This window comes from Penicillium alfredii, assembly GCF_028826965.1.
Source record: "Penicillium alfredii strain IBT 34128 chromosome Unknown utg000009l_segment0_segment0, whole genome shotgun sequence".
NCBI classification, from domain to species: Eukaryota; Fungi; Ascomycota; class Eurotiomycetes; order Eurotiales; family Aspergillaceae; genus Penicillium; species Penicillium alfredii.
In genome coordinates this window covers 788,770-813,495 of record NW_026622706.1, presented here as the reverse complement: position 1 = coordinate 813,495, position 24,726 = coordinate 788,770, and the positions used below count along the sequence as shown (strand labels likewise).

General features: G+C 47.1%; 8 protein-coding genes across 8 annotated transcripts; 2 read left to right on the top strand and 6 right to left on the bottom strand.

The window, feature by feature from the left end:
* On the top strand, positions 1 to 1,350 carry NUU61_006214 (uncharacterized protein; the record flags this gene model as incomplete). The annotated part of the gene is made up of 2 exons (XM_056656742.1): positions 1 to 90; positions 157 to 1,350. 2 exons carry the CDS (start codon positions 1 to 3, stop codon positions 1,348 to 1,350), a joined length of 1,284 nt encoding a protein of 427 aa, XP_056509542.1.
* A 582-nt stretch (positions 1,351 to 1,932) lies between these two features.
* Positions 1,933 to 2,211, bottom strand: NUU61_006213 (uncharacterized protein; the record flags this gene model as incomplete). Its single annotated transcript, XM_056656741.1, has 1 exon — positions 1,933 to 2,211. The coding sequence occupies one exon, from the start codon at positions 2,209 to 2,211 to the stop codon at positions 1,933 to 1,935; it is 279 nt and encodes a 92-aa protein (XP_056509541.1).
* A 2,458-nt stretch (positions 2,212 to 4,669) lies between these two features.
* Positions 4,670 to 4,975, bottom strand: NUU61_006212 (uncharacterized protein; the record flags this gene model as incomplete). Its single annotated transcript, XM_056656740.1, has 1 exon — positions 4,670 to 4,975. The coding sequence occupies one exon, from the start codon at positions 4,973 to 4,975 to the stop codon at positions 4,670 to 4,672; it is 306 nt and encodes a 101-aa protein (XP_056509540.1).
* Positions 4,976 to 6,917: 1,942 nt separating this feature from the next.
* Positions 6,918 to 7,368, bottom strand: NUU61_006211 (Serine protein kinase; the record flags this gene model as incomplete). Its single annotated transcript, XM_056656739.1, has 2 exons — positions 6,918 to 7,183; positions 7,239 to 7,368. 2 exons carry the CDS (start codon positions 7,366 to 7,368, stop codon positions 6,918 to 6,920), a joined length of 396 nt encoding a protein of 131 aa, XP_056509539.1.
* Positions 7,369 to 7,988: 620 nt separating this feature from the next.
* On the bottom strand, positions 7,989 to 8,585 carry NUU61_006210 (uncharacterized protein; the record flags this gene model as incomplete). Its single annotated transcript, XM_056656738.1, has 2 exons — positions 7,989 to 8,237; positions 8,295 to 8,585. The coding sequence occupies 2 exons, from the start codon at positions 8,583 to 8,585 to the stop codon at positions 7,989 to 7,991; spliced, it is 540 nt and encodes a 179-aa protein (XP_056509538.1).
* A 4,729-nt stretch (positions 8,586 to 13,314) lies between these two features.
* On the top strand, positions 13,315 to 14,658 carry mdm12 (ERMES complex subunit MDM12; the record flags this gene model as incomplete). Its single annotated transcript, XM_056656737.1, has 1 exon — positions 13,315 to 14,658. The coding sequence occupies one exon, from the start codon at positions 13,315 to 13,317 to the stop codon at positions 14,656 to 14,658; it is 1,344 nt and encodes a 447-aa protein (XP_056509537.1).
* A 486-nt stretch (positions 14,659 to 15,144) lies between these two features.
* NUU61_006208 (putative BAP31 domain protein) lies at positions 15,145 to 16,097 on the bottom strand (the record flags this gene model as incomplete). Its single annotated transcript, XM_056656736.1, has 4 exons — positions 15,145 to 15,526; positions 15,605 to 15,708; positions 15,769 to 15,903; positions 16,077 to 16,097. 4 exons carry the CDS (start codon positions 16,095 to 16,097, stop codon positions 15,145 to 15,147), a joined length of 642 nt encoding a protein of 213 aa, XP_056509536.1.
* A 392-nt stretch (positions 16,098 to 16,489) lies between these two features.
* dus3 (tRNA dihydrouridine synthase DUS3) lies at positions 16,490 to 18,814 on the bottom strand (the record flags this gene model as incomplete). Its single annotated transcript, XM_056656735.1, has 3 exons — positions 16,490 to 16,577; positions 16,632 to 18,551; positions 18,609 to 18,814. 3 exons carry the CDS (start codon positions 18,812 to 18,814, stop codon positions 16,490 to 16,492), a joined length of 2,214 nt encoding a protein of 737 aa, XP_056509535.1.
* Positions 18,815 to 24,726: the final 5,912 nt, after the last annotated feature.

Sequence of the window (24,726 nt, the reverse complement as noted above, 5' to 3'; positions counted from 1 at the left end):
ATGGATATGTTGCAGCCTGAGAATGAGATCCTAGCGATAGCTGCCATCCTATCACCGGCCCATATTGGCGATTGGATTGATAAACGACTGGTAAGCCAACTTCAGCTCTGTAATATTCCATCCTGCCACTTGCTGAGTATTATGTCCCATCTCTAGGTGGCTGGGTGTGTATGGGAAAGAAAAGCATCAGAAAAGGAAACCAAGCAAGATGGAAAATCAACCAAGGCTCAATCGCAGCCTGCAGAGTTATTTGCCACTGGCGGTTCTGCTGGTAGCTTACTTAGTGACTACCGCCCAACTGGAAAGATCATAAGTCAGCCTGGCATGCTCCCATTCCCACTTGCGGAGTTGAGTATGATGTCTCAGAGATCAAAAATCACAGATCCTACACATCTCAACCCCTTTCGTCATAAAGATTATGAGGGAATCAGTCAGAATATATATACGGCTGACTTTCCTCTCAATGTGAACCATCCGGAATTCGGGCATCGCTACTCTTCACCGAAAATCGGTATGGCTTTCCAGCAAAGCCGCAATATCTATGGCAGTTATTTTGGGAACATGCGCAAGCCGGGAAGGGATTGGGAACGTGGAAAAAATCATGGCAACTGCGCTGTTTCAAAAGCAGTTGGCCTGCGGACTGGGATTGCCCAAAAGTCGAACCTGAAATTGGTACCTACTCTAGATGGTGGGAGAACCATAACATGGGCTCTGGCATCATGGGAGACCATGATCAGGGAGATGAGGCGTGACAAAAACAACCTCAAAAAACAGGGGAAAGTCTTTGTCCCTGTGGTTTTTTTCAACAATGGGTTCTCACAATATGGTGCTGTGGTCATTGCTTTGGTCAGGAAGTATATTCGAGCGATGGTGAGGCTTAACGCTTTCATTGCTATTGCTGCAGGCAACTTCAATCCAGCTTCTCGTGGGGGGAAAAGCAGGCCTGTGGTAGACCATTGGCCGGCATTATTTGCTGCAGAAAAGGAATTCGAAGCAAATATGCTTATTGTTGGCTCTACGAAACTTTCTGGTGAATTGTCAGATTTCTCGATGGGTGGCCCACTGGTGAAGATATCCGCTCCTGGAGAGACGTTTAACAGGCGCAAGGATCATGTCCTAGGCGTTTGGTGCGCTGATGGTGAGGACAACGAGTTTGTGGTGACAGCAGGCACATCTTTCACAGCGCCAGTGGTTGCTGCTATGGCAGCATACTATCTTTCGATTCATCCTCATCTTCGTGATAGCAAGTTTGGTGGTCAACTGGTCGCTGAGCATCTTCTGAAAACCGCAATAACACACTGCGTTAATTGCCCTCTGGTTGTTTATAATGGACTTGATGGGAAAAGGTGATTATTTTCTATGAGGATATGTATGTAAAGGTCAATTTCAAGACTTATCATCTACTTCTTAGATGTCAGTTCTTACTGTTTGAAGGATGATCGTAAGCCACTGAAAGTTCCTTCTCCGTAATATTAATTACCACTTGTGCTAGGTTGGTTGATTGTTATCATTTATGCTGACCCCCACAATACTATCACTATATATATACATATCATCATATATACATGTTAAATGTTCTACTTGCCTTGGATGCACTTAGAGCCTCGCCAAGGCCTGCTATGGCCTAATTGCTGTTCCTATTGTTAGACTGCTCTCACTGTTCGTGATTCCTAAACCATTGTGACCTCAGTGAAGTCTAGCACGGCCTTAACCGCCCTCGCCCTAGAAATAGTGTCTGGTTTACCTGACTTACCTTTACTTAGGCCTCCCAGCAGACTCAAGATGTTTCTAAACGCTTCTCTCTACAATCCGTAATTTTTGTTGAATCACCTTTAATCCTTGAAAAACCACCAGTAGTCATCAATAAAGGCTGATGCACATAGGCTGGTTGAAATTGGATCAAGTATTGAATTATACTGCCAACCAATTCAATCATGGCCGGATGGTGTAGTTGGTTATTGGGTGAACTCTCTGATTTCCAGAGTTTCGCTTCTTGCTGCCGCCTTCGGTGTCCTTCTGACGGGTCCCTCGCTTGTCACGCTGAGACGAGGTGGGCAGTTCCTCCACCGGATCCTGCACAGCACCTGATTCATGGCCAGCCCGGGCTTCCTGTCGCAATCGATTAAATTCCTTTTCCGCCCGATTTATGTCCCGGATAACGGGCACAAGGATCTCGTCCGTGCGCACCTGGCTCCAGCCCGCTGTCGTCATGAGAAAATGTCTTAACCCGTTCAAGTCCGGCACTCCCTATTAGAATTGGGCGCTGTCCGAGTCTACTTCGGGTTCGAGATACGCGGCGGGAACGCAGGCATCGGGAAAGAACGGCGGCAAAAAGTCTTCGAGGCCTTTTTCCGAAATTTCTTTCGGAAGGCGAGATAAGCATCGTCGGGAATATAGATGCCCATCTAGATTTGAGTCTATAAATCCCGAAACTCTTCGAGAATCGTAAACTCGGTCAGGATCTCAAAGACCGTGACGGGTCCAATAACGGGAATACCCTCTATATAATCGCTCCTAAGAAGGTAAACAACACTAATCAGCTTCTACCGGTAAAAGGCGTACTTCTTTTCGAAATTAGTCACAAGGTAGTATTCCACGTATTTGCTTTAGTTAAATATATTCTTGTAAACCCGGGTACCTCCGAACAAAAAGGTATTACTATCGTCTATCACAATTCCGTCCACGAGGCCGAGCGAAACGAGCTCGGTATATTACGTCTCCGCCTCTATAGGCGCGGTGATATCAGGAAGCCTAAAGAGCGCTAAGAGTTATTAGCACTTGTTAATTAAGATCTGCGTCACCTCGTCTGTATCGAAGCGATCTTTTTTATGCTAAGACCGGAGTTGTTTCAACCCTTGCTCGTAATCGAAAGCGGCCTGATTAGGGGCAGTAGTTTATGTAGTTCAAACTGTGTATGTACTTGGGAGATGTTCTGGTAAAATTGCTATTAAGTTGAAGCTCATCTTGGTCGAAATGTTTAACGTAGGATGAAATGCGGCAGGATCTATTCGATTCATACAGTTATCGAATTTTAGAACGAATCTACGTTCGTAGGGACTAGATATAAAAAGCTTCTTGTAGGTTGGATTCGTCGCGGAATTAGTTCGGATCTCGGCATTTCTCGGTATATCGGAGTCGCTGTTGTGAAAAAAAGCTTCAAACGCACTTCAATATATACTTTTGTCCATCCAGATTCTCCAAAGAGGCATCTAAGCATTGAATTTCTTTAAAATCTTGATTCTGGAGCGATGTACGTCCATAGAGGTATTACTACAAAATAGGGGGCAAGTTAGAAGTGGGGGGGGGGTAGGAAAGCCTCGAAATTGGACATTATCCCTAATTTCGGAGATCCCAGATTCCATTTGTAACTGATATTGCTAGTCCATCTTTCCAACCCCAGAAATCGCCCCCAGAAAAAAAAAGATCAGGTGGACAGGTGTCTCCACAAGATGTTGACCCGCTGTCAGCCTGGATCCCTTCGGACTCCACCAACAGCCCCGGGGTGTTTTTGGTTGATTTGCGGGGGTTCCGGAAGAAAAAGCTTGGGTATTTTCCAACCACGGGACAGTATCCTATGGAGGTGTCTTTTTAAAAATAAACAATAATATATCATAATAGCGATAGATTGCATCGAGACCTTCGAATAGCCCTAATTAGAGCACAGATCGCGCAGATCTGAACGTGCAGCTGGCTGGATTGGTAATCTGGCCGGTGAGAACTCTAGTACTACTTTCTGGCTATATCTTCGCATGTGCGAGAATCAGCTCGGTTTACTGGAAAGAGAAGAAATTCGACCGATGCACAAATACACCGACACGATCGATCCAGCGCACATCATCACCCCACCCCTTCACCGGGGGTGTGGAGAAACAGAAGAAAAGAAAAGAGGGAGGGGTGGCCTCATCCATACTCCACTACAGGACACGGTGAAAAGCATGGGCCAATCCCATGAACTCGACTGCCAACGTGTACAAAGAGCCAGCAGGGAAAAGAAGAAAAGAAAAAGAAAAGGAGGTTTGAGGAATGCCCGCTGATATTGCCCTGCTTATCAGCGGGCAAACACAGGACTTGGCATCCAAACTACAATCTTCAAGCACATCCCCCTGTTGCCTTGGCTGTGGAGCATGATCCGCGATAAGTGCGCCCAGCCCTCACGGCCAAGGCTGGTATCAGATTGCACAAGGCTTGGCGGATCATCCGCTTGGCAAAACCCCCTTGGCAAGTATTCAGGATTGAAACCTCCCTGGCGTCGAGAGGCTGTGCTGTTGCCTTGTACTCCTACAGGAATGATGCCAAGAGAGAAAAGAGTAGACGATGTTGGGTGGGAAGATAATCTCAGTGCTAGATGTGCCCGATGCCCAGTGCTCGGGGTGTATATATGTTCGTGAACCAAAATGAAACAAAAAAAAAAACATGGGCAAGAAACCAAAAACCGCCGAAAGAATAACCCTCATGATGAAAACAGCGCCATGAAACACCCCTACTTTTCCTTCTATCGGTGCCCATTGGTGCTCATCGGGGGTTCAACCGAGATGCAAAGAAAAAGGTGAAAACTGCCACGCCAAAAAATATGCATTGGTCGCTGGAGTCATGATTGGCAGCGTGACTGGAAATATATCGGCAAGGAAATGACCACAAAAAAATAAACAAGATGAATCAGAGAAACCATCTAAAAGGCCGGCTTGGACTTGGGGTGGCCGAGGTAGAGGAAGCCGTTGGGAAGTGTGGCAGCAATGTCATTGAACCGAGAGCCCGTCGACGAGGTCGAAGAGGAACTGTTAGACCGAACATGGGCAGGAACCATGTCCGGGCTCAGGGAGGAGCTGGCTTCGGGCTGGGGCTGGTCATCCCAGGTGCGAGGGTCGGGGCCGTATTCCGTCGGCGACAAGACCAGGAACTTGTTGCTGGGGTTGTAGGGGCCCTGCTCAGTGGCCGAGAGGACCAGGAAACGGTGGGTGGGAGTGTAGGTGTACATTGTGGTGAATGACTTGGTAGAGCAGTCAAGTGAAATGGATTGAGTTGGAATTCAGTATGAGAGTGAGGAGAATAATTCTGGATGACCAGATCAGGGTGATTCGGCCTCACTTATATATTCGCAGAGGCAGGGCCAAGAGGGACCCGGGGGGGGGGGGGGGGGGCATGAGGGGCATGGGTTATCAATGAGATGAGCCCATGCCGATCCAGCACATCATATCTCGGGAGCAGAGTGGGTATAGTCATGCAGCCAACTCCCCGCGCTTGTCGCGAAGATGACAATCCTCTGCTGAGACGCAGATGTCTTGGCCTGGAAAAAAGGGGTGACAATCCTTCGCAGAGCCAAGATATCACTAGTGGTGTTTTTTTCAATTCTTCGAACTTCGCCTCTCTTGGCTCTGGTATCTCTGGTCGCACAGTCCAGCTGTGTCATTCCCCGGCAAATATGTGCCCAGGTAAACTGCTTGGCAAGTCAGGAGAAGTGAAAATGGGGAATTGGGAATTGGAATTAGCAATTGTGCAATTCTGGTGTCATGGCAAGTCAACCTCGGAAGATCAGCAGCCAGGATGAGGGGCCAAGACTGCCCTTTCTTGGACTCTTGTCCCCCTTTTATTTTCATTTTTCAGTCGGACTCTTTTCTTTTCTTTGAATCGTGTTCTCCTTCTTCTTCTTCGCTCTCTTCTTAATATCTGGCACGTATAATCCCCAATGCTGTCCATATGTGGACCCATGATATCATCGAAGAAAGCCCTAATGTCGACGATCAACGGGAGTTCGCGGCCTAACCGAGATATCTCCCGGTGGTGTCGGTTATTTGCAGGCTATCATGTGAGAGGCACATCTCTGTTCAGGTTTTGAACTCCTCCGAGTGCACAACCTGGATGGGTTGGCAATGCACACATCACTTTGACGCCCAAGCCTCGGCCAAGGGAACCCAGGGAGTACGAACCACCTACCTCGTTTCCACGATCTATCTGAATAAACACTGCAAGCATCTATATCAATTATATCGATATTATAAACATGAAAGCCATGCGATAGTTCAAACCTAGTTCTGTGGCCGCTTGGGAGCCTTCAAGATGACAGAGCACTTCTGGCTCATATATCGGTTGTATAGAATGTGCTGTGTTGGAGTTGCGATTTTCAATCCAAGATTTTTGAGCCTCTCACTCATGCAGTGAAAGGACCCTAGCTCGCATGAATGATCCTGTGAAGATACAAAAACAAGCAAAGCATCCATGACTACACGAACTCTGATTGAAATTCGATTATGTGGATTGGGCAAGTGAAGCTCAACATTATGATCAATGCTTCAATCAGAGTGCTCTTTATTTTCTAGGTCAGATGCCAATTCTTTCGCCTCTTCTATGGTACACACCCGCTAGAGAAACCCTAATCGCGTACATTTAAATTACTACCAACTAGTCCGAGCTAAAGACAGGATAAGAAAATATTTCCCGCCCCTAGACAGTAGTCCCTCGTTCCTCTTAGCTCACCGAAGCAGATGGCAACACATGCCTATGTTCCATGCTGAATCCAAGCTCCATGGGCCTACCTGAAGTGAGTAGGCGAAGAAGTCCCCGCTTCTCCAAGTCCCGGCAGAAATCCTGCTTCGAAGAGAACCCCTCGTCCAAAGAGTCCTGCCCCCTCCGTCGCCATTGGTTATCTCGCCACGAGTCCATCGAGAGGTGGCGGCTGTTTCGTGACTGGGTGCTCCGCTGATCGGCTCCTCCAGCAACATCTTGGTGCATGTAGCCAGCTTCACAAGAGTGCATTATTGGTTGTGCCAGCACTTGTCAATAATATCATCAATCAGCGGGTCACCATCGAGTGTCGGGAACTTCATATCCTGGAGCAGTTCCACGACCTTGGGTCCATGCTCGTAAGGATCGTCGGCAAGACATCGGCCGTCAGAGACCTCAATGCCATAGTTGATCAAGTATTACAGCGAACCAAGGGCAAACTGCTCTGTTCGAGGGCCCAGAAAGCCAGCAGTCCCTGGCATTCCTTGATCTGCCTCGGGTTTATTGAGTAGTCTTCCGTATGGGCAAGAGCAGAACTCGGAATCTGTGCCGAATTCGGCTGTGTAATCAAAATCCGAGAGTTTGAGTCGGTTGCGATCGAGTAAGATATTTTCAGCTCGTAGATCACCATGTGCAAGGTTGAGAGATTCGAGGAATGCAACACCTTGCACAATGTCGCTCATCCCTGATTATATTAGAGATTGATTTCATGTAAACAATTGGTCAGTGTGTCTACTCACAGAGCTTTCGTAGGGGCAGAGGCTCCATATTCTTCACTTGAGTAACCACGATCAGAGGATGGACCTCATAAACGAAGGATATACCACCCCAGACCCAGTGTGCTCCAGGGAATTGGCGTTGGATATCCATAGGAGGTCATGGGGGGAACAAAGAAATCTGCAGTTTTTGCTCGCGCAGGAGAAAAGATGACGAGGGGTGTCTGTGATGAACCATGTGACCCATTCTCTTCTTTCTATGCGAGCTGCGCTCTTCTTCATGCTGCAACACCCATGCCCAATATAACCCTGACTGATTCTGTGCTGTTCCGAGCCTTGGTTGTGTATAGTCGCTTACGGTCGATCTCCCGGACACAAGAAGGAGGTGGATACTCCACCTAGTCTCTGCGCGGTAGGATTCGGATAATCAAGAATTGTTCATTGGATGCTGACGTCTTCAGCTGAAAGCTTGAGCAATCCTTGGGGGCTGATATCTTGGGGGCCAGAAATGAGGGGCACCAAATTGAACTGAGCTTTGCCGTGATAAATGAATGAAAAAGAAGGTGTTTTGGGGGGACCAAGTCCAGCGAAAAAGTTCACCGCAGTGGCATTACTTTGCGAGGGGGGTTCAAGGGCACAGAGTGCTCGAGTGACGATCAAACTAAGAATGCGTCACCGTCGGGGTTAAACCCGCGAGAACCGAATATCTGACAACGACCGCCCCATGATTTAAATCAGGACATCTTACATCTTACATTTTTCTAACCTCCTAAGCTATTTCGAAAAAGACCAACAGCCAAATTCACCATGGAAATCGCCGACACCAGCCAGCTTCAGTTCGAAGGGCTCAACCTCAAACACAGAGGAAGCGGACTGTGGTTCAAGTATCTCTTTCTCGGGGATGCAAATGACCCCAAGAACAACTACCTCTTTGTCCTCGCTCGCCAGCAAGAATTCTACTCCCCCGTGCATCGCCACAACTTTGACCAATTCCGCTACCCCACGATAGGCGACATCAGTATTCTCCCAGAAGTCAGTGTCCGCCAAGGCGAGCTATGCTACCACCCCGAGGGTGTCTACTATGGCCCCCAAAACGACGGCGAAGCACTCAAGGAGGTGCTGGTTCTGCAGTTTGGCGGCGGAAGCGGGCAGGGCTTCATAAGCCACGCCAAGTTGATGGAGAGCCAAGAGCGTCTGAGCAAGCTGGGACGATTCGAAGGTGGGAAGTTCTTTCGTCGGCGAGAGGGTGTCAATGGGGCTGATGGCGGGGAGGAAGAGCCCATTGACTCTTACCAGGCCCTGTGGGAGGATCAGATGCGCCGCCCGCTGGCCTATCCCAAGGGACGCTATGACCGGCTCGTCAAGATGCATCCTGACGCGTACACGTGGAGAAAGGTCAAAGGCAGCGATGGAGTCTGGAAAAAGTTGCTTGGAATATTCTCGGAGCGCGAGACGAGGGCGGAAATCATCAAGATTGAGAATGGTGTTTGGGACATTTCTGCCGAGGATGCCACTCAGTTATTTTATGTTTTGAAGGGAGAGGGTCTCGTTGACGGTGATAAGATTGTCGCTGAATGGGCTGGTCGGTTGCAAGCGGGCAAGTCTGTCAAGGTCACCACAGACAATGAGCTCCAGGTGCTACGCTTTGTATTGCCTACATTAGAGCCGGAGAGTGAATAGGAAATTGCTCGGGTATAGCCAAGCTTACATTTCAATCATGTGAAATATCCTGACTCTCCTGCCTCTTTTTTCACTATAGTTTTAACTCGATATAGATATTGACTACAATGCCGGGATCTTGCCCTATCCTGATCCTCCTACTCCACTATCTCTGTATATCCCTTACTGCCTGGCGTCATATGAGCTGACATACCATGAATTAAGACTCAACAGACAACACTCGTGCGCGATAATTCCGGGAGCTGTGCCGTGATAGTCGCCGAGCTGTGCCGCCCCAAGTCTTGGCGTTGTGTATAGTCGCTCAAAGTCGATCTCCCGGTGGCGCAGCAGCTAGACAGAAGCACGAGGGACTCGGGCAGAGATCCCTTAGATGCACACTACTGTGCCATTGTGAAGGGACGCCGATCTTCGAACAGCCGTCTCGGGCCTAGAATCGGTTCATAGGCGGAGAATAAATCCTTTTCTCATGAGCGCAGCCAGCGCAGAGACGATACATCCTTGGACCATATACAATGCCCCATGACACTATTCCCAAGAGATACATAGTGCCTGTTCCTCACTTCTGAGCGCGGGCTCATTCTCTTTTCCCTAAGCTGGACACAGCGCAACTCCATCTTAATCGCTCGGTGTTTGCATCTATCACCAACTGCGCCATGGTGACGAGTCCTATTCGCCTGTGCCCTCGAGCTGAGACTGCGGTAAGAAAAACGTGATTTTCTGATGCTGCGGAACTTGCGCTGTCGCACCAACAATGGATTCTATAGCACGGGAGCAGCTGCGTATAGTCGGCGGCACGGCCAACAATTCAGTCTCGCCGAGCCTCTCTAACTGGTTTCGACCAGCAATTACTTTAAGTGAGCTGACGCTGTATCGCCTCAGCTACTACGCCGCTTGGTCTGGTATCCACGTCTCGAAAGAACTGTGACAGGTGCTATTTCCAGAAAGGAAGGTCAGAGCTGTCTGCCTTTTTTTTCTGATAAGCCAGGCTCCGTGCCAGCTCTACAGCCCAACCCAGTGTTGACCCGATGAAGAAGCCCGGGCGAGGGGCCATCGTTCAAGTCTACGCTACGAGTCCTGTACGCACGGTCTTTGGCATGATGTCAAGAGCTCCCTGCGGAACTCTAACAGCAAGCGATATCCGCGAATGAGCTTGGAACTATGAACATGCGCAGAGACACTGAATCATCGGACATCCCCCGTGACGGCTGTTCTTTGACGAGCCGCATAACCGCCAACCTAAAGGCCGCTGTTGGACTAAAGCCGATATCTTCAAGTTGGCGCAGGACCTGCCTTCTTTGTATACTCTCTGTCGGCTTCGCCAGCAACCACTAAACCATTCTCTGCATACGGCGCATCCAGGTGAACTACAGCACCAACAAGGAAGCGCCGGTCGAAGGGCTGAACCTTTTTTTTTTACTCATGTTGTCTTGGACTTTTACATTCTTGACCTTGGTGGTTTCTTTCGAGCGGCGCAGTCATTTCCCTCCTCGCAACATGCGCATGGAATGCTATAAAGCCGGCCCTTGATCTCCTCTTCTTGATTCTCATCAAGCTACAATCCGGCAATCTCCCTCGGCCTTGCTACTCATTCTTTGACTTAGTCCACACATTCTGACAACTCTCTGCTTTCTTCCATTTGGGTTCTTTCTTCCATTCTCCCCCCGCATACCACCATGTGCGCTGTATACATCTACGAGTACGACTGCGGGTGCCAGCACCAGGAAGGAGGAATCGTTCCCTGCGCCAAAAAGGGGACTCCGGCCTGCAATGGCGTGAAAGAGTATTTTCGTACTCGACAAGGATACACCTGTCCGAGGCACAGTTAGCAGCCTACACATCAAGTCAGATTCCTGGTTCTTTTGCTTCAATCGAGGTTTCGCTAATAGCTGACTGCAGACACAAGCTCACAAGGAGGATGTCTGCTCTCCTTCTTCCCTTCTAGGGTTTATCTCCCTGAGGCTTTTGTGAGGAAGTGAGATTGTCAAGATGAAGAGATGAACACTGCCTCTACTCTTCAACATCACCCTGAGGCTATTTTTTTTTTCCTTTCTTGGTTCATCGACTACAGTTTACCTATGCGTTAGCGTTCTTTATTTTGATTTCGGTGGTTTCTTTTGATTTCGGCTTATGTGCGGCTTCAGCAGTCAACTGCCCCTAGTGTGCAATCCATGGGCCTCTCGGAAGAACCACGAACTTTTTGTGTTTTTGACCTGTCCACTATACTGTTTCATCTTTACAAATGTCTGTGCTGTTAGCTATGTTCATCTAGTTTTTGATTTTTGGGTTTGCAAGTGTTTTTCAGTACCCCACTCCGTATGCTCACTAGTTCTTTCATAAACATTGGCCCTTTCCCATCGAAGGAGGCGGGGGAAGGAGAGTGAAGACGCGCGTATTTTCCTATTACGAATCGATTTCTTCATTGTGTTTGCTAATTGGAGATTTTCTTGACCGTGTGGATTGGGAATTCGAGTCAAGCCAAGGCCCTAAGAAAACAAGTATTGATCCTTCGCGTTTCGCATGAACATCGAGGTCTGACTTGTTCCACAATTCCGGGGAGGGGTCTTCGACGTGTGCCATGATTGATATGCATGGTCTTCAAGAAGGTATATCAAAGAGACATGGCGAAAGGGCGGCGGGAATCCCGTCATACAAGCAAGGGGGCGAGGAGGGTCCGGCACAGGATGGAAGACGGGAGAAGCAGATCGTTTGCCACGAGCTGGCGCTTAAGGGAGGAGGGGGAGGGTGGGGGGTGGGGGGAGACAGACGCAAGGCGGGGCTGCAGATGACGCAGCTCCCTTGCCATGCCTGCATGATATTGTGGATGATATGGATTGGAAGAGGGTCATTTGGGGACGGAAGAAGAGTTTATCACCCTAGAAAGGATATCAGCTTTGCTCAAGGCTTTCTTGATCTTTCTGGCCATCTCATAAGACATACACTCTCGACGAAGCTATCGAGAACATCCAACAAGAAGCTTATAGGACTGCCGATCCCAGTCAGCCATGCATGGCATGGGCGCCAACAAGATTGACCACGTTTGTTTTACATGTGGGAGCCGTGCACGTTGCAGCCACTAAACGGCAACCCGACCAGAGATTTAATCGAGGGTAACCATATCCGAGTCCATGAATAAAGCGCGGGAAATAAGTTTCCGCTGGTCGGATGCTGGCAAGCCGGCATCTAAGCCAGCAATTTTTTAGCCTAGGATTTTGCCATGTTTTCTCCGCGGCGTGTGATGACGACATGAACATGCCCGAGGATCTCCGAAGCAGGGACTTCCAAATCTCATTGTTTCGTTCTGAATTATGGAAGCAGGGTTCGTAAAAGGGAAACATTGTGCAAGTTCGCTGGATGGTGATCGGTGCGTGTGCTCATGACCCCCGGAGGCTATCCCAGAGCGATCCAGTTTGTCAAATAACAAAAACACCAGTCAAAGGAGCCGCCGCTGTGGCCTCAAGCCCTGCGAAAGGATGCCAACCGCCGGCAGACACTTGGTTGCATTAGACCCGCATATGGTTCGTATCAGCTGATTTGGAAGTCGAATCAAACACTTGGGATCATGATCTCTGCATTTGCGAACCTACAATCAGTGAGTAGTGTATCTCGCCCTGGTCATCAGACTAGTGCTGCTGCTAAAAATGTGACTGGTTCCCGAAGCCTTGTGGGATGTTCCGGTCCATATCTTGGGAGACTGAGAGCCAGCCAGCACAGGGAGGCCCTGTTCAGGGAATGCTTCAGGGCCACTCCAAAAACATAGGAGTTGATTCGGCCCCTGGTCATGATGGCATTTGCTCGAAGCCAGGGTTAGTCCACCAAGAAAGGAGTGGGGACGTAAAGAAGCCACTCTGCCACAGATTGGTCTTCGGAGAGTCGGGTATTCCATCCGGTCGCGAGGTCCCACAGGTTAGGGGCGCGTCGAGCCCATCGATCTCTGGGACAAGATCCAAACATGAGGGGATCAAGGCTGGGGCACTTGTGCCGGTACTTGAACCCGAATTTAACGCCATTTGAGGCTCGATTTTCGGCCCAAAGCCTTCAGCTCTTGCATGTACGAGGGGTTCCATGCGACCGTGGACACAAGCAGATTTTTGGCTGGCCGATCGCTTTGATCGGAACCAGAATTTGAGGAATCGTAGCGCGGCGCGGGCGAACCGCAATGCTGGGCGAACAGGATGCCAGCAGGGAATGGTCACCTGCCCTGCACACCAGTCAGCCGGCAGCATCCAAACCGTAAGAATTGAAAAATATCGCTTCGTCAATCAGATATATTCCCCTCCGATGGGGAAGGAACTAGACAAGCAGCATGCTCCTTCACATGTCGTCTATGGTCACGTGCTACGTGATTTCGCGTTCACGGGCTGCTTTCGCTCTTGGCCGGTAGACGTCAACATCACGAAGCTGCCATTGCATTGCACATGTAATGTCCATCGAAGTCGACTGGGCAACTGCCACCTCTGGTCCAGACGGGGAAGCTCTGGCGGAAAGGATCCGGTCGTTCGTCCACGACAAGTTTCAGCAAGTGGCCCTGCCGCGCTTCATCCGCTCAGTCCAGGTCCACTCCTTCGACTTCGGGACGATTGCCCCCGACTTGGAGATCAAGGATTTCTGTGAACCCTTCTCGGATTTCTATGAAGAGGACGACGACGATGCCGACACCTCAGTTACATCTGAGGAGCTCATGTCCGAGCACGGGCATACATGGTCCAGCCATTCGGAACTCCACGAGTCCCCGTTCGAAGACGATGTGCCGCTGAATCACCCTTCCCATGGCCCTCGCCACTTCGGCCATCGCCCCTATGCCGTCGAGGAATTCCAGCCCTCTGCTTTACGATCCGCGCTACCCCTCGGAGACCATCTGAATCCACATTTCATGCCCCGCGCCGGCACTCCGGGCATCCCCGGCGGCACCTCCACGCTCGGCTACCACTTGATGTCACTGGGCGGCCTTTCGGGCACCCAGACACCTCTCGCCGCGGTCGCAGGCGGAACCCCGTTCGCGAGCGGGTGGTCTGACTCGGGACTGGGCCCGGGTGGACAACCACGCATGCCCCGTCCAGCGGCGACGCAACCGCCCCGCGCCGACGCAGACCTAGACACCACCAATTCGGCCTCGCGCCCGTCCACAGCCAACACCATCCCCTCCCATCCGTCCCTCGGCCAGCCCGGCAGCAACGGATCGAACCGAAACAGCGGCGACCCGGCCGACACACCACAACAATCAATCGAGCCGCTCGACGACCCCTCCGCCCCAGGACAAACCTTGCCCACCCAACCTCGCATGCGCGAGCGCCGCCCAGAAGACTTCCAGGTGCTGTGCCATGCCAAGTACGCCGGCGACGTGCGCATGTCGCTGACCGCCGAAATCCTACTCGACTACCCGATGCCCAGCTTCGTGGGGCTGCCACTGAAACTCAATGTCACGGGCATCACCTTTGACGGCGTCGCTGTCGTCGCCTACATCCGCAAGCACGTCCACTTTTGCTTTCTGTCAGCCGAGGATGCCGATGCCCTGCTTGGCTCCGAGGCAAAGGACCAGGGGAGTCGGAATCCCAGCGACGACGGGCGGCCGCGGTCCGGAAGCGACCAGAAGCGGCAGGGCGGTCTCTTGCAGGAGATTCGTGTTGATAGCGAGATCGGTCGCAAGGAAGATGGGAAGCAAGTCTTGAAGAATGTCGGCAAGGTGGAGCGCTTTGTGCTGGCGCAGGTGCGGCGCATCTTTGAGGAAGAACTGGTTTACCCCAGCTTCTGGACATTTTTGGTTTGAAATTGTCGCCATACTGGCATTCTACTCTGATCGGCTACGGTTTGATCATCTATGTACCATTACGAATAGCTCACGACACCTTAAAATGACGGTTTATGACCCGACACCCTATCTGCAAAATGCATAATCCTCATTTTCCGGGTAAAATATCATGTATGATAAGAAAATGCAGATCAAACAGCACAATTCAATCCTCAACCCCCTTGAATAATATCGTAATCCCGAAGTTAATGGCACAACTCGCCTCGGCCTCTCCCTGGCGTCACATAGACTACCCGCCAAAAAGTAGGCCAGGTAAATAACGTATGAACAGTTCCCGACGCAGGGTGTCTAGAAAGGATATCGGTCGTGGGAGAGACGAACTCGACAAGCAATAAAGCCCTCAATCCAAAGCAATCGTATGGTAGGCGCAGAGTGTCGACATCGCGGAGACCAACGGTGCAAATTATTTGAGGGGCACTAGACCCCGGAAGCCAGGCGGACACATTACAGGTCCTTCTTTTTGTTCTCTTCTCCCTTGCTGCCGGCAACCTGGTCACCGAGATTGTGGTACTCGCGGGTCAATCCCTCGCACTGCTTCTTGAGGGTCTCGATGTCATGGTCCTTGGCCGCGAGCTCCTTCTTAAGTGCGCCAATCTCCCCGGCTGAGCCAGCCTCTGCGACACGGGCAGAATCCTTGCCACCGACCTTCTTGTCTCCCTCGAGAAGCTTAACGCGGTCCTCGAGACGGAGGACTTCCAGGATCATGATATAGGTGCGGTTCAGGATCAGCGAGAGGAAGAGGGTGAAGCCGCAAAGGTACATGTTGCGTTGCGAGTAGAACTTGCGGGCTTGCACCTCCATGCGGTCGGTGCCCAGGTGTGCAGCTCTGTTATGGTAGGAATGCGATTAGATGTTTTGCCTGGCGAAAAGAGACAGGGGATGGGCTCATTAGTTTGCTACATACCCGACTCCAGCGCCATCCTTGGAGAAGGCCGCCAGCTCCTGCTGCACACGGTACACTCGGTTGACGCTGTCGATAAAGAGGATCAAGATGAAGATGAAAGTGATCTGAGGAACTAGTTAGCGACGGCAATCAGAGAGTCATGGGACATATGGTCAGCAACCTACTTTCAAGCCATATTGTAACTTCGCGATAATAGGGCTTTCCGAAATGAAGGCGAAAAGCTTTCGCTTAACGGTAAACGGCAGCGGGACGATGAGGGCCAGGAAGACCGCCATCTCAAACACCAGGAGAAGGAACACCTAATCAAGACATTATAAGTCAGTACAACATGCAACTAAAAGGCATCCCATAGGCTGATGCAGCGAAGCTCTCGAGGTCGGTATACTGGCAGCTCGGCACTAGGCTCCAGCGATGACCTCGGCTGACAAGCTAGACAAGAGAAAAAGCTCGGACGGAAAAATGCGACACGTACAAGACTGTAATAGAGAGTCATTTTGTCGTAGTTATTCGGCGCAGCAACACTCGGGATTGGAGGTTTCTTGCTGGTTCAAAAGGGGGCGGGGGTTCACGACTGTCGGTGGGAAGCTGAGGAAAATGTAAACAAACGACAAATGAGCAAAAGATTCTGGCGGTGAGAGACCGGAAGACCTAGGATCCACACACAGTACTATTGCTGGCTCAGACCGAGGGGTAGGGGGAATTGAAGACAAGGCAGTCGCATGAGCGAGGTGGTCTTTTACGGGGAAGTTTTCCAAGGTCGCGGAGAAGACGTCATCGCTGTCACCCACGTGATCAGACGATCAACCCTAATGTTGGATGCTCTACATCATATGTACAATAGCCCTCTTTGGCGTTGTTTTAGATGTCCTCCTATATAGGCTTTATCTAGCCCTCTGCTTCTGCCTCGTAGGCATTTGATTTATGCTTCGGCTCAAACTTGAAGTCCTTGTGCGCAGGACCCAGGAACATCTCACTGAAGGCAAAGTTAGCTCAAAAACCAAGGGGCTCACATAGACAGGGCCCTTACGTGATCTTGATCCAGTCCTTGTAATTGCCGCTGCCCAAAAGTGTCTCCAGGTCATTTCGGCCCCGCCACGCCGGCGGTCGGTCCTGGATATGAGGGGGAAGGTACTCCAGCAACCCAATGGGGACATAGCGATAGGCAAAGCTTAGCCATTCTAGCAGGAAGCGTCGGGTTGTGCCCACACCATGCTCATCAGATCCCCACGCCTCAAGACCGTACTTGGCGAACTTCTCAACAATACTCAGGCGCTCCGACGCGGACTTGTCCAGATACTGGCCAGTTTGAATCTCCTCGAAGACCCACGGCTTGATCAGGGCACCACGGGCGACCATCACCGAGTCTACGCCGGCATTGTTGACGTGGTCATCATAGTCGACGTGAGAGTAGCAGTCTCCGTTTCCGAGGAAGTAGGTTTTCCCTCCGTTCGGCTGGTACCGGGCGTCCGCTTCGTAGATCGTGTCGGTGACCATATCCTTCTTTTCGTTAATCCGTTTGATCAGCGCTGAACACTCCGAGATATATCCCCAGTCTGCCTGTTTTGTGTAGCGCTGCTGTCTGCTCCGTCCGTGGAGTGTGATTGCCGCAGCACCTGGAGGACCAACATCCAAAACGCTCGACTCGTAGCCGCCCAGAACAAGACGCTCAGCGAGCTTCAAGGCGGTGGGGTGATTGTCCTTAGTTCCCATCCGAATTTTAACAGTAATAGGGATCTCCTGCGAGACGCTGTTCATCCCGCGGATGATCTTCTCCAGTTTTGAATGATGTTCAAGCAGGGCAGACCCAGCTCCATCGCGGTACACAAGCTCGATCGGGCATCCACAGTTCAAGTCAATCACACGCAGGTGCGGTGTGAACTTCGACAGCACCTCGGTCGCCTTAAGAGCTTGCCACGGTTTGTTGGCAGCAATCTGAGCGCCAAATTTACTGTCCTTGGAATTATCGTAGCCTTGCACAACGTTCTCTCCTGGGATGACAGAGGGTGGGAGCACTTCCGACTCGTGGGCTTTCAACAGAGTCCATTCCGACTTGGACCCTTGTATCAACGGCATACTCATGGCCATTTCCGAATAGGTAAACTGCGCCCCGAGATCAGTGCAGAGACGCCGGAATGGAAGATTGCCCTGCGTCGTCAGAGGTGCCAGTGTCGGGGTCTCGGGTCCGAAATAGATGCGTCTCTTTTCCGACGGCAGGAAAGGCGGCTCGGCGTAACGGGCGCGGTTGTCTTCTTTTTCCTCCTTTTCTTGTTTTGTCTGCTCACCATCACCATTCGCCTCGGCGGGTTTGTCCTCGTCCTGGTACCTTTTGTGGAGGTCTTTTTCCAACGCTTGGGTGGCTTGGTTGAGCCAATTGTTATAGGCATCGGCCCGGGGGGTCTTTTCCCTCTTTCTGGCGAGTCCGAGCTTATCCTCATTCGAGATAATGTTCACAATCCCTTCCAGGGTGGCATAGGGTACACGGGGTCTGGCCTTTTCCTTGCGCGCTTCGTCTTCGAGCAAGATAAGCTCCTTCTTTCCGTCAGAGGCTTCTCTTTCAGTCGAATGAGAGCCAACCAGGCGGCATTTCCATCCCGAAGAACATTTTCCGAACGCTTCCCAGCCAGGACACACCCCATTGAGTGTGGTGAGATCCTCGCGTTTGTGGTCTTTCAAGTAGGTTCGCAGGTCATGCTCGAAACGGCATTTTTCGCCAAACGTGCATTCCTGAGGAGAAAACTCCGGGCTGAACATTCGAGAGCTACAGAGACCTTTTGCGTCCTCCGATTTGCCAAAGCTGCGGTTGGTATTTTGGCCTTTGGGCTTCTGCTTCTTCTTTTTCTTTGCATTGGTGTCATCCTCTCGGTCAGCGTGGGGGGCAGCTTCGGCCGCATCATCGGGGTTGGTTTCAGTCGCCGGTTGGGGCATAGATGCCGATGGGATCAAGAACCTTGAAGTTACCCGAGTTTAGTTTGCAATCCGATTCGTAAAAGAAACCACAACTTACTCCGCTTTGATTGGCGCGATGCCCTTCTGACGAAGAGGGTGGTCATGTCTATTCGGCTTCGCAAAATCCTCCAGCCGTGCTTTCTTGGAAGGGGGACCGTCATTGTTCTCACCCGAGTCACCGTTAGTGTCGCATTTGGCAATATCGATCTCTGTCGGGGCAGTGGTGGGTTCTACAGGTTGCGCGTGAGTCGAGTCCGAGGCCATGTTAGTTTGACAGCCAATCAATCAACTGGGTCCAAAAAGGAAAAGGTTCCACTAAGCGAAAGGACTTTGAAAGTGAAATGAAGCTGTGCGGGATTAGGCAGTTCGCATCTCCAAAAATTCACAACCCACCAACTGTTTGCACTGTTTGTCTGTCCCAGCAGTCAACATAATGATCCTTGATATTTCAGGAACTTGTCTCTCACTTTCTTTCTCTCTCTTTAGAGTAAGTTCAAGGCACTCGTAGGGGGCATGGATGAGGTTATACGATATACCCGGTTAGTTCTATAGCGCTGAAACTTCTTAAACCTCGCAAATTTCTTACGTCTTAAACCTATTGAACTATACTTCATCCTGCTTCGAGAAAGACGTCATGATTGGGGCGTGTGGCTTAGTGGTAAAGCGCATAGAGTCTAATCAAAAATACAAAAAAAACTGTTATTTATATAAAAAGAAGGCGTCAGCTAGTATACCACTATACCTATTAGGAATATTATCTAGCTATTTTTTAATTTACTAAAATCCTCTTAAAATAAAAGATATTATAATTTATATTATTTTTATTATTTATAATAAATTATTTAATTATTTTTTCTATAAATATTACAATATAATATATAATAAAAAAGCTTAGTAATATCTATATAATTGAAGAAATACCGAGGACAGCTCCAAGCGCGAGGCTAATGAGGCACGGGCTCCGGCAAAGATGGCTTCTAACCCCCAATTTATAGGCCTCAGAGTTAATCTCTCGGAGTCTATCACTACTACTACCACTATTACCGACAAAAAAAAAGAAGAAGAAGAAAAAGAAAAAGAAAAGATCACGAAAAACCAAATCCCATAAGAATCGCTCGACCCCCCCGACCGAACGCCCTCTTTATTAAGCACACTTCTATCCCTATTTTTTTTTCTTATTTTCTTTCTTTCCCACGCCCTCCTATTAACACCACTCGCCGGTTTCGCTGCCGAAGCACCCCAATCCAACGCCTAGTTATAAAAGTTGGAGGTATTGGCGCAGGCTCAGCGACTAATAAGTCACTATCTATATTACTTCTATCTATCTTAGTATAAGACCCCCCTCGCTAGACACTAACCCCTACCACAATAGACTTAGTTAATAGATAACCTAGATTAGTCTCTCGCTTAAGATATACTAGAGGCCGATACTCTATCCGTCTCTAGATCATCCCTATTAAGAAAGGCTGAGTAATCGGTAAACTCACCCTTCGAGGCCGTAGAGATAGTATTACTATCTTTATCCTATAGTTAGGTTAACCCGTCGACTCTAGGAAAATCGCTTAGTAAGAAAAAAAGAGGCGTATCTTAGCTACTAGATAATCTATATAAGCTACTAGTCTTTCTGCTAATATAATAGATAGAACTCTAGTCTCTAAGGTTATATCTGGAGACTATCCGAATTAGTAATCTAGCCTATATAAAAAGTAAAGATAGAGACGGAGCCGCTTCCCTAATATCTACCGATACCTATCCTAGAACCGGGGTTCTAGGATAGACCTTAAAACCCTGGTTTTAGGATAGGTGATCGATCGGTAAGATTATTAATAAATAAGGATCTAATCAGCTATATATATATTTACTATATTTTTTCTTCTATCTATTATTACTAGAGGAGTCACTACTATATTATTATTTCTCTTTAGCCTTATTAGTACCGCTATTATCGTTGTCGTTATCATCGTCGTTACCGCCTGTTAGGGGATTGGACCAAATTATATCAATTGATGGTGCATCCTAGATACAAGAAGGATTCGTTAAGAGATATAAGAAAAAAAGGGATTAAACGAGGGTTAGGGTTTTGTTAGGGAGGCGGTTAGTTTCTACTAGTAAGGCCTTTAGGTTGAGCTTCTTTATTGTATAGGACTTCGTACGAAGGTCCTGTAACACCGCCGCTATTATCGCTACGCTCCGCTCTCTCCCTTTTCTTTTTTATAGTAATAGTAACAACGGCTGCCGCCTCCTTATCCTTCTATTAAGTTATATAATTTATCGCACTATATTTACTTAGGGTCCTTTTAAGGGAATCGCTAAAAAAGATATTAATATTCTTAATATCCTTAAATATCCCACGGTCAGTATAACTAGGTCTAAGCCCTAATATAGACTATAGAAATTCTACTAAAGCGCGATAATATCCTTAGCCTACTAGATTTCCTTTTTAGTAATATTATCCTCGTCGATATCTATCTAATCGCTCTCTATATTTATCTTACTATCTGAGCCATGATCTTCTTCCGTTTCGTTGTCCTTCTTAACTATATTAGTCCTAAAAGCCCTATCTCGATAGTCTTTAGTAGCTAGAACCTTCTTACCCTCTATTTACACAAGCTTAAGCTCGGCTAAACGTGTTAACGTGTTATAATAATATTATAGTATTAGGCTACTAGCTAAGATAGGATCTTTTAAGTATTATTAAACTCGATATAATAATAGATTATATAGTTTTAGAATAGGATCTACGTTTTTTACTACTTTATCTAATCTAGATAGTATATCTATCTAATTATCTAGAAGAGACTATTAAAATTAAGTAATAGCTTAAATAATATAACCTAAGAATAATATATATAGAAGTTTAGGCCTATTACTCCTATATTATAAATAGTTATAAAGACTATATAGATATTAGTCTTAGATATAAATTTCGATAAAATCGCTATATAGTCTATCGGGCTTATATTCGCCTTAATAGTTATATAGTTAATATTTAGGGTAAATAGAAATATCTTTATTAATCACGTTATTATCAGCTAATAGCAAAAAAATAAAGAAATACAGCCTCTACCCTACTAGTTTAAAGAGCCCCTTCTAATTAAAAAGATTATAGAGATAATAAAAATAGGAGTATTACTTAACTATATAATAGGCTATCCTAACCTAATTATTTAGTATTAGATAGTTTAGATCTAAAATAGAGTAAATATAGAAAAGACTAAACCCTTAATCTACTACTAATATATTCTTATAGATAATTTTAGCGAAGGTCGCCGCTAGGATCTCTAAAGTCTATCGCCGGAAGAGATCTAGCTTAGGGTATATCCCGATAAAAGAAAAGAACCGGCATATCTTCTAGTTAATCCGGCTAGGCGTCTCTTATAGCTAGGCCTCGCTATCTACGTCCCTATCTTTTTTTATTATATATATTAATTAGTAATAGGTCTAGTCATACTCGGCCTAGTTACCTAGGTTATAGCGTAGCTTAATAGTTATAATCTATATCTATAAGATCTCTTTATTAATTTAGATTGTGGCCTTATTCTTTAATATAAATAAATCTCTTATATCCTATTAAAGAAGGTAGAGCCGGAATAAGATTAGTAAGGCTTTAAAGCTAATAACCGCGGTTAGATAGCTATCTTTAGCTAGTTTAATGAGACGCGTTAGGTCTAGTAGAGTATATAATCTTAGATTAGATAGAGTAATATATAGCTCTAACTACTTAGCGTAAATATCTAAGGGATCTATAGTCTTATTAGTTTAATTATTATTAGAAAACGGGAGGATAATTATTTTATCTCTATTAGCGTTAGTCTCTTTATATATTTTAGGGTTATAAAGAAAGGCTAGATAGCTATATAAATCTAAGGTCTAGTTCTATATAAATATAGCTATAAAAAACTAAATCGTATTGCGTTTTAGAAGAGCGATAGCCTAATAAAGTATTAAACGAATAATCTTTATCTAATAAGCCTTATCGTAGATAACTTAAGCCTATATAATATTAAAAAGAATAGATTTAAAAATCCTTTATTTCTATTTTATTTTTCGGCTATACTCTTTAGCCTTCTTCTCCTCCTAGAGATTATATAGCTAATTAAGCACTATCTCTATCTTAAGGATTACCCTATTCTTTAGTAGCTCCTTAGGATCAAGGTCTATTCCCTAGTCTATCTATTACTTTAATCTCTCTAGATTAATAAGATCGCTAGCCGAGTCGCCGCTATCGAGTAGCCCTAGATAAGGATCCTTCTTCTCCTTTATATTATTACCGCCTCTTAAGATTAGGGATTAAGCCCCTAGAGATTTAGGGTAGTCAACGCTATTATCCTTATTATTAGTTAGGTCAACCTCCTAGATCCTTATAATTAGCCACTATAATAGTAAAGAGTATAGAATAGCCATAGTAAATAATACAGACAGATCCATCTTATATATAGACTAGAACCAGGGTTCTAGCAATAGCGATAAACACCACTAGAACCGGGGCTCTAAGATAGATCCGGTATAGAAGAGAGTCATCTAGAACCCTAGTTCTAGGGTAGGTGTAGAATCAGCATATAGCTTACCTCGTTATTCTCGTCACTATTCTCTTCGTTGTTATTCCCCTCCTCCCTTATCTCTATCTCTAAGATCCGCGTTATCTAGGTATTATAGGATAATAGTACCACAATCGCGGCCGTCTTCGGGTCTCTTAGGATAAAGCTACCGATAAAAGCCTTAAGGGTTAGAGCGTTATTAAATATATATTTTTAACGCAGATTACCTTACTAGAAGTTAGCTTTATTATTATAGAAATTATAGATATTAATGGCGTTACCGAAGTACCGCTTAATCTACTCAAGCTATATCTCGATTAATAAGCTTAGATATAAGATTAGGATCAGCTTATATTTATAATCTAGGGTTAGGTTAGCGTTAATCTTCTCGGCTATATACTATACTACTATTAGAGCTATTAAAGTCTTCCCGAGGCTATAAATATCCCCGAGGATCTTATTATAGATATTACTCTTTTTTTAGGTAAATAACTAAACGGCCGTTATTACTTACTATATCTTTAGTTTAATTAGCCCGACCCTTATTTAGTTAGTTTTAGACGTAAATAGAGGCGTTCTATTAGTAAATCTAGGAATAGGAACGCCACTCTATATCTTTGTCTGTATACATACTAACGTATAGATCTTAGTAGGGAGTACCGAGGGTATCAGTAGGAAAACATATACAAATTTCTATCTTTATTTATTTTACGGAGGGTGGAACAGACGTATATAGACAAAGAAGTCAGTGGGTCTAATCTACTCGAAGCCAATAATAGGGCTATATCGGATCCTGGCTCGGTGCCTATATCTGGTATTAGCATCTCCCGTCTTAGCTGCTATACGTATCAAAGCTGACCCTTCTAATCCTAAGTTCTTTATCCTACGCCTTGAATACCACCGCGCTAGATCCAGGCCCTCACCTCCTTACGCCCGAATATGCCAAGTTACGCCTTACCACCGTACCCCAGCACTATTAGACCGACACTCTCAGTATATATACACTATATATCTACTTAAATATATATCGGTCTATATATTTAATAATCGACCTCTATCTTACTTTTTATTTAACGCGTATTCCTCGTTAATTAATACCTAAGGGGCGAAGATAGCCCACGTAAAATATTGGAGTGGTATCCCAAAGGCTTCCTTCCTATATATTATACCTCTATTCCGTAGAGAATCAATCCTAGTAGTATACCTAGGTTACTTACCCACTCGTAGAGGTTCAACCTACCTATAAGGTATAGCGTAATTCACTCGGTAGGGCTCCACCAACCAGGCCTAATCCGGTATATTATCCCAGCTCCGATCGATCGCTTAGGGAACCCTACCAAATCACCGAGTCTATAGGAGCGGTACGCAGCTATATTAGAACCGGGGGTTTAAGGTGGCCTTAAACCCCCGGTTCTAATATCACCAGCATCACCGGCCTCACTTTTAGCCCCTACCTTCAAACCGGGGTTTTAATTATAGCTATACTACTTAATACTACTTAACAAGTGCTTAAAACCCCGGTTCTAACATACATGTAAGTCCTAAGCAAATTAGGCCTATGTATGTAAACATACAAAGAAACTTAGTTGGTAACAGACTACCCTCGAGAGCTAACTATGTAATCCATATGGGGCGTGG